At 43.8% G+C, this 11,891-nt stretch overlaps 1 protein-coding gene across 1 annotated transcript in view; it reads right to left on the bottom strand.

The window, feature by feature from the left end:
- Window positions 1–4,046: 4,046 nt before the first annotated feature.
- TRIM24 (tripartite motif containing 24) overlaps window positions 4,047–11,891 on the bottom strand; it is a 54,411-nt gene continuing 46,566 nt past the window's right edge. Inside the window, exons 15-19 of the mRNA XM_058022549.1 lie at window positions 11,524–11,822; window positions 8,442–8,574; window positions 7,404–7,478; window positions 6,073–6,222; window positions 4,047–5,040 (exon numbers count right to left, since the gene is read on the bottom strand). Of these exons, the coding sequence (XP_057878532.1) occupies window positions 4,831–5,040; window positions 6,073–6,222; window positions 7,404–7,478; window positions 8,442–8,574; window positions 11,524–11,822 (867 nt within the window). The 3' untranslated portion in view covers window positions 4,047–4,830. The remainder of the gene's footprint in view (window positions 5,041–6,072; window positions 6,223–7,403; window positions 7,479–8,441; window positions 8,575–11,523; window positions 11,823–11,891) is intronic.

Below are 11,891 nucleotides of genomic sequence, written 5' to 3'. Positions count from 1 at the left end.
TTCCTCAGTGGGAGAGAGCTTGGAGCAGTCAGACTGAACCCAGCAGGGCAGGGAGGGAGCGCTGCCCTTGTCCAGCAGTGCCCTGCAGGCCGGGAGGGGGAGGAAATCCCAGCTGGGTTGGAATTCCTTCTTCTGTGGCATCCAGAAGGTACCTGAGTTTGGAGAGAGGAGTTTGAGTGTGTGCTTTGTGTGCACCTGGACTCTGTGCTGAGGGTTGTGCTCCTGCTGGGCTTCCAGGGCTCTTCTCTGCAGCCAAGAGCTGAGGTGTCAGTAACTGTGGTACTGAGGGCGGCTCTTTGTGCTAATTTGGGGTCTCTGGCTACTCTGAAAAGAGCAGGAGCACAGCAGTGACAATGTTTGTCCCAGGGCTGTCATCCTGGCAAATTTCACTTGGAATTTTTCTTTTCGTACATGTTACCCGTCAGGAAAATTTGCTGTGGATGATGTGAAAGGCAGGGAAACAGGGACAACATCTATCCCAGGAGAAGAGATGTGAAAAATGCATATTTTATGATTGGCTTTTTGCAAATATTAAAATGAATGTTATATGTGTTATGTTAGAAAGTAATGCTGTATTAATTCTCTTCTGTTAAATATAGTTTTAGGTTATAACATGTTAAAATAGAAATGATGCTATGTGGGATACTTTTTTTAAAGAAGGGACCTACATCGAGGTAGCAGCCACAGGACACCTGAATCTTTCAGAGAAAAAGAATTTATTGCCCTTTTATCAGAAGAAACAAACTTCTTCCTGCCTTGCTCAGTCCTGAAGGTGCCATTAGGATTATGAGGAAGAAGTTAATGATGACCAGACAGAATCCTGTGTTTGAATGGAATTTATGCATCATGTATGAGGTGTATGAATATGCAACAGGCTGTTGTTTTTAAGGGTTAATCCTCTGTTAACGTGGTTTCTTTTTCAGGCTTATTTTGCACAGAAATAGGTACCCGGACCCTCCGTAACTCTTTGTTCTTATTGTCTCATATTGTCCTAAATCCTAATTGTCCAAATTTGTATTACTCTCATTATATTACTATTTTTATAACCATTTTATTACTATTAAATTTTTTAAATTCTAGAAACCAACTATTGGCGTTTTTCACAAGAGAGATCCTCTCCTGTCCTGTCCTGTCCTGTCCTGTCCTGTCCTGTCCTGTCCTGTCCTGTCCTGTCCTCTCCTCTCCTCTCCTCTCCTCTCCTCTCCTCTCCTCTCCCACTGGCTGCTCTCTGGGGAGATGCTACCTTGGGAAAAAGCACCTGATCATTTCTATTCTGAGATTCCATCCTGCTGCTTATGGTTTCCCTGTGCTGAGAGAGGTGGAAATGTTTCCCTACGAGTGTTGTCTGCCAGTCACTAAAAACAAGACTCTTATCTTCTTGTGTAAACTAAGTTCTCCTTATTTTTCCCAACCTCACTGAGAACACAGGAACTGGAGAAATGATCGTAATTTTTTCCCTGCTCCACACTGCATCTGTACCCCTTGATGGTTCCACCAGGACCTGTGATGGAGTGCATGAGAAACATAAGTTATTTTGCTGATATTATTGGATTCTTGGTATTTTGCTGTGGTTTTGAACTCTTTTCTAGTAAAGCTTGTAAATCTTTTAGATTAGAACAGAAAGCCATGGAAAACCAGCCTGGCTTGAAGGGGTTTTAATAAATAAAGTGGCGGGGCTTTTCTCTCCTTTATGGACACCGGCTTTGAATAGAGTGATTTTCCATACAGGAGAAAACGGAAAGAAAAAGGGGGGGGAGGACAAAAGGATAAGAGAGAAAAGGGAGGCAGAGCAGAGGCGTTAGAAGCGCTCTCCGCGCCGCCCGAGGGCCGGTACCCGCAGCCCGTTCCCATCGCACCTGAGCCGGCCCCGGCCCGCCCATGAATCGCGGCGGATCCGCGCCCGCTCCGCTCGCGGCGGGGATGCTCGTCCCGGGCTGCGGCGGGACCGGGCCCCGAGATCTGGGTCCGGCTCCTGCCGGTGTCTGCTGGGGGTCCCGGGGGGAGCCGCTTCTCCTCGGCGGGCGGGGTGCGGGATTTGGGCTGGGCTGAGCGCCGGGATCGCCGCGGGCGGGAGGAGCCGCTCCGGGCGGGCGCTGGGGCCGGGCCCGGCGCTGCCGCTTTGCTCCCGCTCGGCCGGCGCGGGGCTGGGGTCCCGCCGCGGCTCCGGGCACGGTCCCGGTGCGGCCGCGGGGAGCCGGGGCCGTGCCGCTGCCGGGCCCGGGCGGAGGGCGGCGGTTCCCGGAGCGGGCGCTGCTGGATCGCGGCTGGTGCTCCGGGACCCTCCCGCCGCCGCTCCCTCAGCGCGGCCCCGGCCCCTGGGGCGCCGCCTGGCGGACGCGGAGCGGCAGCGGCGGCTCCGGCCCCGCAGCGCCCCGGGGATGCGGAGCCGGCCCGGCCCGGAACCCCGAGGGCACCGCACCCCCGGGCAGAGCGACTCCCTCGGAACGAGCGGCGCTGGATCCCCGCGGGCGGGAGGAGCCGCTCCGGGCGGGCGCTGGGACCGAGCCTGGACTGCGCCCGGCGTGGGACCGGGACCCCGCCGGGTCTCAGTCCGGCTCCAGCCACTCATCCGACACCTGGGGGGTGAGACTCGATGCTCTCCCTCCTCTCCCTCACTTTCTCTGTGGCTCGGGGAAACTGTTTGCTCTTTATTTCTGGAGCAGAGGAGACCCCAAATTGGAAAGAGCCACGAGGATCATTAAGCCAAACGGTGATAAGTGATTGATCCATGTGGGGATTGAATTCAGAATCTTGGCCCTGTCAGCACCCTCCTCCAATCCCCTGAGCCAGTCTCAGGCTCATGAGGAATGTCCTGCCTGGGATGGGGATGGCTGCTGCCAGCAAGGGAATTCCTATGCAAATGTAGCTCCTTCTTTCCTGCAAATGCTGCTTTACACACCAGCCCCTAGACTGGCTCTAGAGCAGAACTGGCTGGTACCTGGCATGACAGCACAAAACTTTTCCAGTAACCCTGGGTTTCCTGCCCTTTCCATCATTTACCCAACAGCTGTAAAGGTGCTCATTCCATGTCCCTTTCCAGGGAGACATGAGCAGGACAAGCCCTGAGGGATAAAGTTCTTCTGGAGAGTGTCAGGGCTGGTCCCAGCTGCAGAGGGGCGTTTCCTGCAGATGAGTGTTCACAGCCCAAAATCACTGCAGGTGCTGAGGCTGGGGCTGCTTTCCTGCCCCAGAGCTGCATGGAGGCCTTGGTGACTCCCACTCCCTGCCAGGAACGTTCCCTGGTGTTTGCTCAGTGTGTCCCAGCTGGCTGGAATGCGGGAGCCCCAGGAAGGGAACCAGCCCCTCTTGTCCTCGGTACGTGCAGGGGAGGAGCTGTGCCTCAGTGTCCTGCCCGTGCCACACACACGCCCTGGAATGGGCACTGGGATGGATGTGGATAAAGGGCTGCCCACGGCTCCTCAGCCAGGGGCTGCTCTGACAGGCACCTGGCGATCCTTCAGCCTGGACAGACCCCCTGACACCCCAGAATTACCCCGAGGAGCAGCTGCCATTCCCTGGGAATGTCAGCACGGGGCGTTTGCAGAGGGGCTCACACAGCAATTCCCGGTGCCGACCTCCCGGAGCTCCCGCACACCCCAGGTATGTCCCAGCCCCCCAAACCCCTTCCCTTCCAGCCTGAGGACATCATCCATCAGCAGTGTTAAAGTCAAGGGAACCTTCCCTCACAGAAATGAAACCCCAAGCAATGCCCTTGGAGATGCCTTAAAATAAAAGGTCAGAGTCGGATGAAGTTTGGAGTTTTTCAGGGAGCCAGCTGAAACCACAGAACTGATGGAAAGCTTTCACTGGAGGTGTGCTCCGAGGGCAGAAGCAATCCCAAGCTTGTTGTCAGAGCTTCTGGAAAGTAGATGGAACAAAATAAGGCAATTCATCTTCGTTTTCTGGTGATCAGGGAAAGATGGAGGCCTGAAGAGCAGCAATATCTTTCTCTTCAAAGTTGTGTACTTCCAAGTGAATACTGCTTGTATTCTGACATATTTAGAAATGTAGGAAAAGAACAAGAAATTGTGCACAGAAAGGATGCTTTTTCTCTCCTCTTTAAAAATTCACAAAAATTACTGCTTTTGCAAACAAACATTTTTCCACTTAAGACTTTCCCACCAACTTCATTAAACAGAGGTACATCACACTTGAGACACCTGTTAAAATAGTACAGAAATACCACAGGCTCCTGCTGGTGGTGAGAAACATGGCGCAAACCAAAATATTCTCTTCTTTACTTCCTCCATTAGAAACTCTCACACAAATTCCTCTTCTTTGTTTTTGTTTGTTTGTTTGTTTGTTTGTTTTTTAAAGTTATTTTTAATACCCTCTCCCTTACATTTAAAAATTTCCAGTAACTTCTTTGGGGGCAACTACACTCTCATTATACCAACCAGTACTGCAGGACAACAATGTTACACCATCTTTTTTCATGGCTTGTGTTAAATACAGTACAGAGAGATCAAATTATGGCCAGCCACATGCCTTTGGTAAAATTAAAAGTCTGGTGAGATCACATTTTAAATTCAGAAAGCCACATGTTGAACTCATGTCGTGTTTTGAAGTTCAATTCTGTACAAACTTCTTCAAAGCAAAGTTAAACAGCTGTCACCCCACGCAAATGGCAATTTCTGAGCTGCTCCAGAAAAGAGATGAAAGGTTTGAACTTCAGAGAAGCTCTTCACATGCCTTGATCTCCATTAGATTTGTGTTGCAGTCAGGGGGTAGAAAGTCTAGTAAATATTCACAAACCTACAAGTCAAAACAGTGATACCAGTGATAAATATTTTCAGTTTTTAAAAAACTTTCTGTAGTAACACATGTGGCTCATTTAAAGAACTGCCGCTCTTCTCCTTTGAGGCGTTTTTTCCGGGGCTGTACAAAGTCATCATCCGAGTCATCGCTAAGTTCTGGGTTATCTTTTTCACTCTGGCTGCTTGGCTGTACAGGGAACTTTCTCTCAGGATAAAGGTTCCTTAGGAGGTCTTCAAAGTAGGCCTCGAGTTTCATGCCAGCATCAGCCACTTCTGAATCAGGCTGTGGGTGAATGAACAACATCAGTGCTCTGTGAAATAGCTCTGGACTTAGATCACATTAGTTCTTTTAGGTACAAACTACAAATAAAAACTTATTCATCAGCAGGAATGGCTATGGAGCACAGGGCCCCAAAGAGCACAGAAATGCAGAGTGAGGGCAGATTTTCCAGCCAAAAACCACCAATGATTTTTTTTCTCTAACAGGTGACCACAGAAGCCACTCACAAAAGCCACATTGCCTGGGTACTCAAAGCTGTGTAAAGATTCTAAAAACTCTTAAATCCTGACTGGGTGGGAGCAGGGGGACAGAGTTGTGTTGTGAAACACAGATATGCCCTTAGGGTGTTAGAAACTTTTCTAGCTTACAGATCTTTTAGTTACATAAAATATTACTTGGTAGATAATGAGTGTAACATGGAAGACTGAGCAGTCCTAAAGTCATCCACAGCCACCACAGCTACCAGTTTCCTGAAGCAGATATCAACAGTGTAGGAGTAAATCCTAGCTCTCAGGGTGACTGGATGAGAACCCCACAGAAGCCATGTGGAAAAGCCTTTATTCCCACTGTAATTCTCTCTCATTTTGTGGCCCACTCAGAACGTGCATCCCTATTTCACCACATATTCCCTTATGTGCAGTAGGGGATAATAACTATTACATGCAACTTGAAATCATAAGGGATCCCAGAATGAAAACCCCACTGAATTTAAGATCTGACACAAGCAGGATGAAACCAATTTTTAGATCGTAATGCCCAACATTAACCTGTATGATAAACACTGTCCTTTTCTTTAGCTGCTGTCAGGCCATTCAGCTGTGCTTGCTACCACTCTCCTCCCTTCTGTGGAAAGATCTCCACTGCAGAGTTACCTCAGCCCAAAGCAGTGTCAAATCTGATCTGTGTTTTCACTAGAGTCTCATCATCAAAGTAAGTTTACTACAATAAATTCTTGTGTTGTAAGTTGTACCCCCATTACAGTTATACTGAAAACAACTAAGCCAACAAAGCTGATAAAGTATCTACTTTTCTAACCTCGTTAAATTCAGCACAGTTTTGGAAAATCAGTCTGAAATCAGCCACAAAATCTTCTGGCTTTGTGTAGAATGAATTGGTCCCTTCAAGTCTTCTCTTGATGGTTGACAAGTCCATAGGCTTCTTGATTATTCTGTAGTAATCAGGGACCTAAGTGTGGAAAAAAAGTCCAAAATGCAATCATGTTCATAATTTATTGTTTTTTAAACACTTAGATTTGAGGGAGTAGGCAAGATTTAGTCTCATCTTTAAAGTACAACTCAAAGATACAAGAACTGCACATCTAACATAATGCAGGCAGTTTCTGGTTTAACAGTGATGTATGACAATTTGTTGGCTAAAGTATAGTCTTTCCAATGCCTATTTTAAAATCGAAGAGAAACACATAAAACCTCCACTAAGTACATATAACAGAGCAAGTGAGTTGGTTTGGATGTTATTTTCAGATGTAGTCAAATAAGCTCTCTATTAAGTTTCAGTCTCAAGACCACCATAAGAAATAAGTCCTTTGAAATTATGGCAAATTTCAGAGATATCAGTGGTTTTCATACCTAAACTGTGGCTGTAGGATCAAGAGTTTTTTTCTTTAGAAAGAAGAAGAAAGTAAATAACAATGAAAACCAGTAGTAATATATTTTTTTCCTACTTTCTCCTAACTGGATGCATGTTTTTAATACCCGAATTTAATAACACATGACCATAATATGAATAATAAATTAATCTCTTGTACCATTTTTTATCCTTAAACTCTGTGGAATGTTCTTCAAAATTCTTATTCAAATGGAGTAAAGGCTGCCTAGGAACATACTGCTTTTTGATGAACTCTTTCTCCATTGACTTGTCATGAAGAACACCTTTTCATCTGATCATAGTGGTAGCTCTTTGTAGCTTTGGACTCCTACTGCACCCAGGTACTGTTTACCATTTTAAACTAACAAATTTCCAGTCAATAAGAAATTCAATTTCATATTAGTACTATGGAGTATCCCAATTCTCAAAATCAGGTAATGTTTAAAACCCCCAATTATATCCCAATTTACCTTCTCAGTGATGTAACTCAGGGTATGAAATCAGCAGTGTTAGAAATTACTTTTTAAACTATTTTTGAAGTATTAAGTAAAATCAGTTATTGTGGAATTTTACTTGTAAATCCCCTGCCAACCCAATGCTTCAGCTTTTAACTTCCCCCTTCAGACAGTTTGAATAAAACTAAGCATGTTTAATACATTGAATGTCTGTGGAATTTGACTTATGATAATGGACTTTAGAATGCCACTAGAAACATGGCAAATATGCTGCTAACATAAAATAGAAAGAAGTGAGGTACATACTGTGGGAGGAACTGGATCTTGAAAGGCAGGACTCATTTCATGACAGTAGAGGTATAGCAGCAGTCTTTCACACTTCTGTGCCAAGAAAAATGGATACTGAAGTAATTCAGGAATCCTACACAGCTTATTCTAAAATCACAAACTACAGAAAATACAGAACTCAGTATTCCCCCTTTTTCTTTGTGTACACCTATAAAATTAACTGGATCTTGAACCTTGAAAGAGATTCTGAAAAATACTTCTGTGTGATTTTATGCTTGCTGGTCAATTATTAGCATCTTTACAAGGCTTATAACTTACATTTAATGCAAAACACAAACAGAGCACATGTAAATAATGGTGTGACAAAGTCTGTCCTCCACACACACACACACAATTGATGGGCAATGTGATCTGTCCTAAGATAAGAACACCAGGTGGGAATTGCAGGAGGAACTGTCTGGATGCTTGCATAATTAATGCATTCCAGAGGTAGGGAAGTGATGATGGCTGTGACTGATTTTGGTACACATGGGCCTACAAAGGGCACAAAATGCTCCTGGAGCCTGGGCCAAATGGCAAAGTGACCTCTGAGGATGCAGGGCAGCTTCCAGGTGGATCCCACCCCTGCAGGGCACATCCAGCCCGAGGATGGGAACACTCAGGTTTGGACAGGGGAGTAACAGGTGGGGATAAAATCCTGATGTAGCTCCATGGGTGCTTTGCTGCTTTGCAGTTGTGCTTTCTGCAAACCTGCATGATTCCAGCCGACCCAATGTTACAGCCCTTCTGACCTGCTTATATTCCACACTGCATTGGCAACATTTAGATACTGTGTTAGCAATAAATCCCATCACACCACCCACATAATCAGGGTCATACATCGTGAGCCTGGGAGTCTCCATCATTCTACATGTAGACTAAGACCCCAAATGACATACTCATTTCAGCATATTTACACAAGTTGCCAACTGAAAACAGATAAACACTGACAAAAGTTTCTAACACAGCTCGAAATTGCTTCAGCTTCAAAGTTTTAATTAAAAATTTTATCCTTACCCTGCGGTCTATGGGTGCCAAACCCATGGTGTCTTCCGATTTTCTTTTTTCAGAGCTGTGAGCAGGTTTATCACAGTCATATTCAACTTCTGGCTTGGACAAATCCCGACAGAATGTACAGATCCACTCTCCACTAAGGAAGACAAATAGACACATGGACACCTCAGTGAGGGAGCATTCCTTTGTGGAAGGCTTTCCACATACTTCTGGGTAAATCCCTCAGCTGTGGGGTGAGTTTTCTCTGCATCTCTGTTGTTTTCTTGGTGGTGGTACAAAAAGCTGCTGGCAGAAATGCTTTACTACAGCTTTGTTTCCTTTTTGTGGCACTGGTACCATTAATGGTGTTCTGGACAGACAGGTGGTCTCTACCTTTGTCAATCCTGAGTTTTTTCATTTGAGCTCACAGGATTTAAGGACAGCACTATGAAAGCCCTGTACAAGCATAACTACAGAGAGACTGAAGGAGTCATATGGGCTGAAGAGAAGGCAAAGTCTTAGTGTTATATGTGAGAACTACATGCCCTCTACAAGCTTGATCCTACAGCACATTACTAATCTACAGAGATTACCATAGACAGGATTCTTTGTAAAACTGAAAACATTTAATATTCATGAATTTACAAGTTTGCATAAGACAGTACTGGAGATTTAAAAATCAGTATGAGATTATAAGATAATAAGTTCTGCAAGCTATGTCTACTGATTGTTGAACACAATTTTTGAACTTGAAAGTTTTGGAAAAAAAACTATGAAGAGTCTATTTTTTTACTATAGTTCTCTGCAAAAAGAAACTGCATGCTTGCAGATAACCACCAGAGGGCTGAATTGTCAAACAATAGACAGAATCCAGCAATAACCAGTTGTGAGACCAAATGTATGCATTTACCCAGAAGTATGTTATGATAAACAGAGTCTTCATCAATGGGAAATAGTTTCTGCAGCACCCTTTATTTCAACAGTAAGGCAGAAGAATCCACATATTTAAAAAGAAAATCTTACTGGTTTCTATTCAGAGTGATGCAAAGATTTTCACCATCTGCCAGTTTCAGCATGCAGTGCTGAATGATGGGCATTTTGCTTCAAGAAGTTTTACTTTCTACTGTCTTAACTTCACAGAGTGATTTATGACAGTGTCACCTCTGTGCCTGGATTAGCCTCACAGAAATGATGTGGCAGATACACAAAAATTAATACAGGCTATGACCTAGAGACCTTGAGATACAAGAAAACAAGGAACAAATTAGAGGAAAGAGGTGTTAAAATATCCAAGACTCAGAAGGAATGTGGTAGGTTGGAGTGAAGGAGAAAAGATGCTGTGGCCTTATTAATATACATGAGAACATGGTTTTAAACTGAAAGAGGGTAGATTCAGACTGGATACAAGGAAAACGTTTTTTACAGTGAGGACACTGTGAAACACTGGCACAGATTGCCCAGAGAGGTGGTGGATGCCTTATTCCTGCAAACATTCAAGGCTAGGTTGGATGGGGCTCTGAGCAACCTTTCCTAGTTGAAGAAGTCTCTGAGTGTTTCAGGGGGGTTAAAATTAGAGGGTCTTTAAAGGTCCCTCCAACCCAAAACACCCTGTGACTCTGTGAACCTATGAAATTTCTCTATCCACCTAAAACAGGAAAAAAAAACCAACCATGAAAGCAGCAGACTGACACCCCTGACACAATAATAACAGAATTATTTTGTGTGTTTGAAGGAACTAATGCTCAGAGATTAAAGTTTGTCTGGCAAATTTAGAGTTGGGAGGAAAAAAAAGCAAGTAACCCCAGAAAGATGAGAACAAAAACCTGATACATCAGAAGTCAGGAGGAAACTTCACCTAACTGCTCTGGAGCCCAGGAACACAGAGTACCTGGAGCAATATTGCACCTTTAATGATCTGAACACCTGCCACCAAAGTAGGTTTTGGCTCTCTTGCCCTCAGACATCATTACCTCAGTTTCCACTGAATGATCCGGGAAAAAATGAAGCATTTTAAAGACTTGCTGTTGAGTATTTAATTTTAACAGAAACAAAGTCTTGTAATGCATAGTTATCTGCCTGCCTCAAGATTACTTTTTGTTTCCTTGCCAGAAAAGATATTTATTAATTTAAGTACTTTCTGTAACCTTACTGGGTCTTCCTTATGGCATAAAGCTGTAATGTAGCATTACAGCTGGATATTGAAGTTTCAAAAAGTAAGAGAACCATTTTTATATGCCATTTCAACTGACATTTAAAAGAAAGACACTTCCAGAAGTATGCCTGTTCAGAGTAGCACAGAGATGATCAACCTGCTAATCAAAGTTGCTATCCAAATGTTTTACACCAGTTAACTATGCTGATATTTAATCAGAAAACCTAATATTTAGAAAAGCATTACCCAATGAGCATGTTATGACCAATGTTTTTATCCTTTAATGCAAACAAGCTTATTGCATGACATTTCCAAGCCGGGGCATTGACAAATGCCCTTTATTTCATTTAAAGACACTAATTCCAGAAGCAAATGCCAGTAATGCTTATAACAATAATCTACTTAAGGCTTGATTTTGAAAGTCAAGAAACTGAGCAATGGTTTTGTAACAGCCAACCAAGAAAGCCTAATGCTTGTTTCAACACTGGCTGTTATAAAATATGTCAGTCACTACACATCCCATGCTTGGAGTCTAGCCATGTTAAGCACTGAAGTAATATATTTAATTCAGATTTTTCCTGTAGACATATCTTCTTTATTTCTTTATTTTTTTTTTTTATAAAAAATCATTATTATTAAGGAATTTAACTATTTTCATTCACCCTTAAAACATTTTATGACAGATTGCTAATTCTGTGTCCCAGTTTTAATAATAGATGCCCTAGATGTGATCTTGCTTAATTGTCAAATAAGTGAAGAGTTTTACTAGATTTTGTAGAAAAATTACAATTAAGCTGAAGTTTCATGAAAATTCAGATTTTCTCCATCCTGGATAAAAGACTTTAAAGAAGGCACTGCTCTTCCTCTGAGACTGAAACATTTTACCCTGAGTTTCACAATAGAAATCAAATGTCTTCTAGTGCAATTTTAGATGGAATTTATAAAGTCAATTACCTTGGAAAGCTCATCAGTGTAGGGACATGACAGGAAAGATGGAATACTTTGGGACACTTCTCACAGCAAAGGAGCTTCCCTCCATTTTGGCATACAGCACACCAATCTTCATTGGGATCATCCTCTTTTCTGCCCTCGCCAGCGTGGGAGGATCCCATCCATCCTGTTTTCCCAGGGAATGTGTTCTCCTGCAGTGCCCCTGGCTGGTCATCTGTGCTGTCTGGGGCATCTGTTCTTAGCAGGGCTTCCTCAGGAGTGGAATTGTGACTGGTATCCAGCAGCAAGGAAGTAAGTATGGACTGCAGGAAGAAACAAAGGAAGTCAGATTACAATTATTTATGTGAATTTACATGACCCTAAAAACGTGC

Source organism: Melospiza georgiana, chromosome 4, assembly GCF_028018845.1.
Source record: "Melospiza georgiana isolate bMelGeo1 chromosome 4, bMelGeo1.pri, whole genome shotgun sequence".
In the NCBI taxonomy this organism is placed as follows: Eukaryota; Metazoa; Chordata; class Aves; order Passeriformes; family Passerellidae; genus Melospiza; species Melospiza georgiana.
Note: the sequence above shows the minus strand (reverse complement) of the source record. Positions and strands in the feature narration are given on the sequence as shown.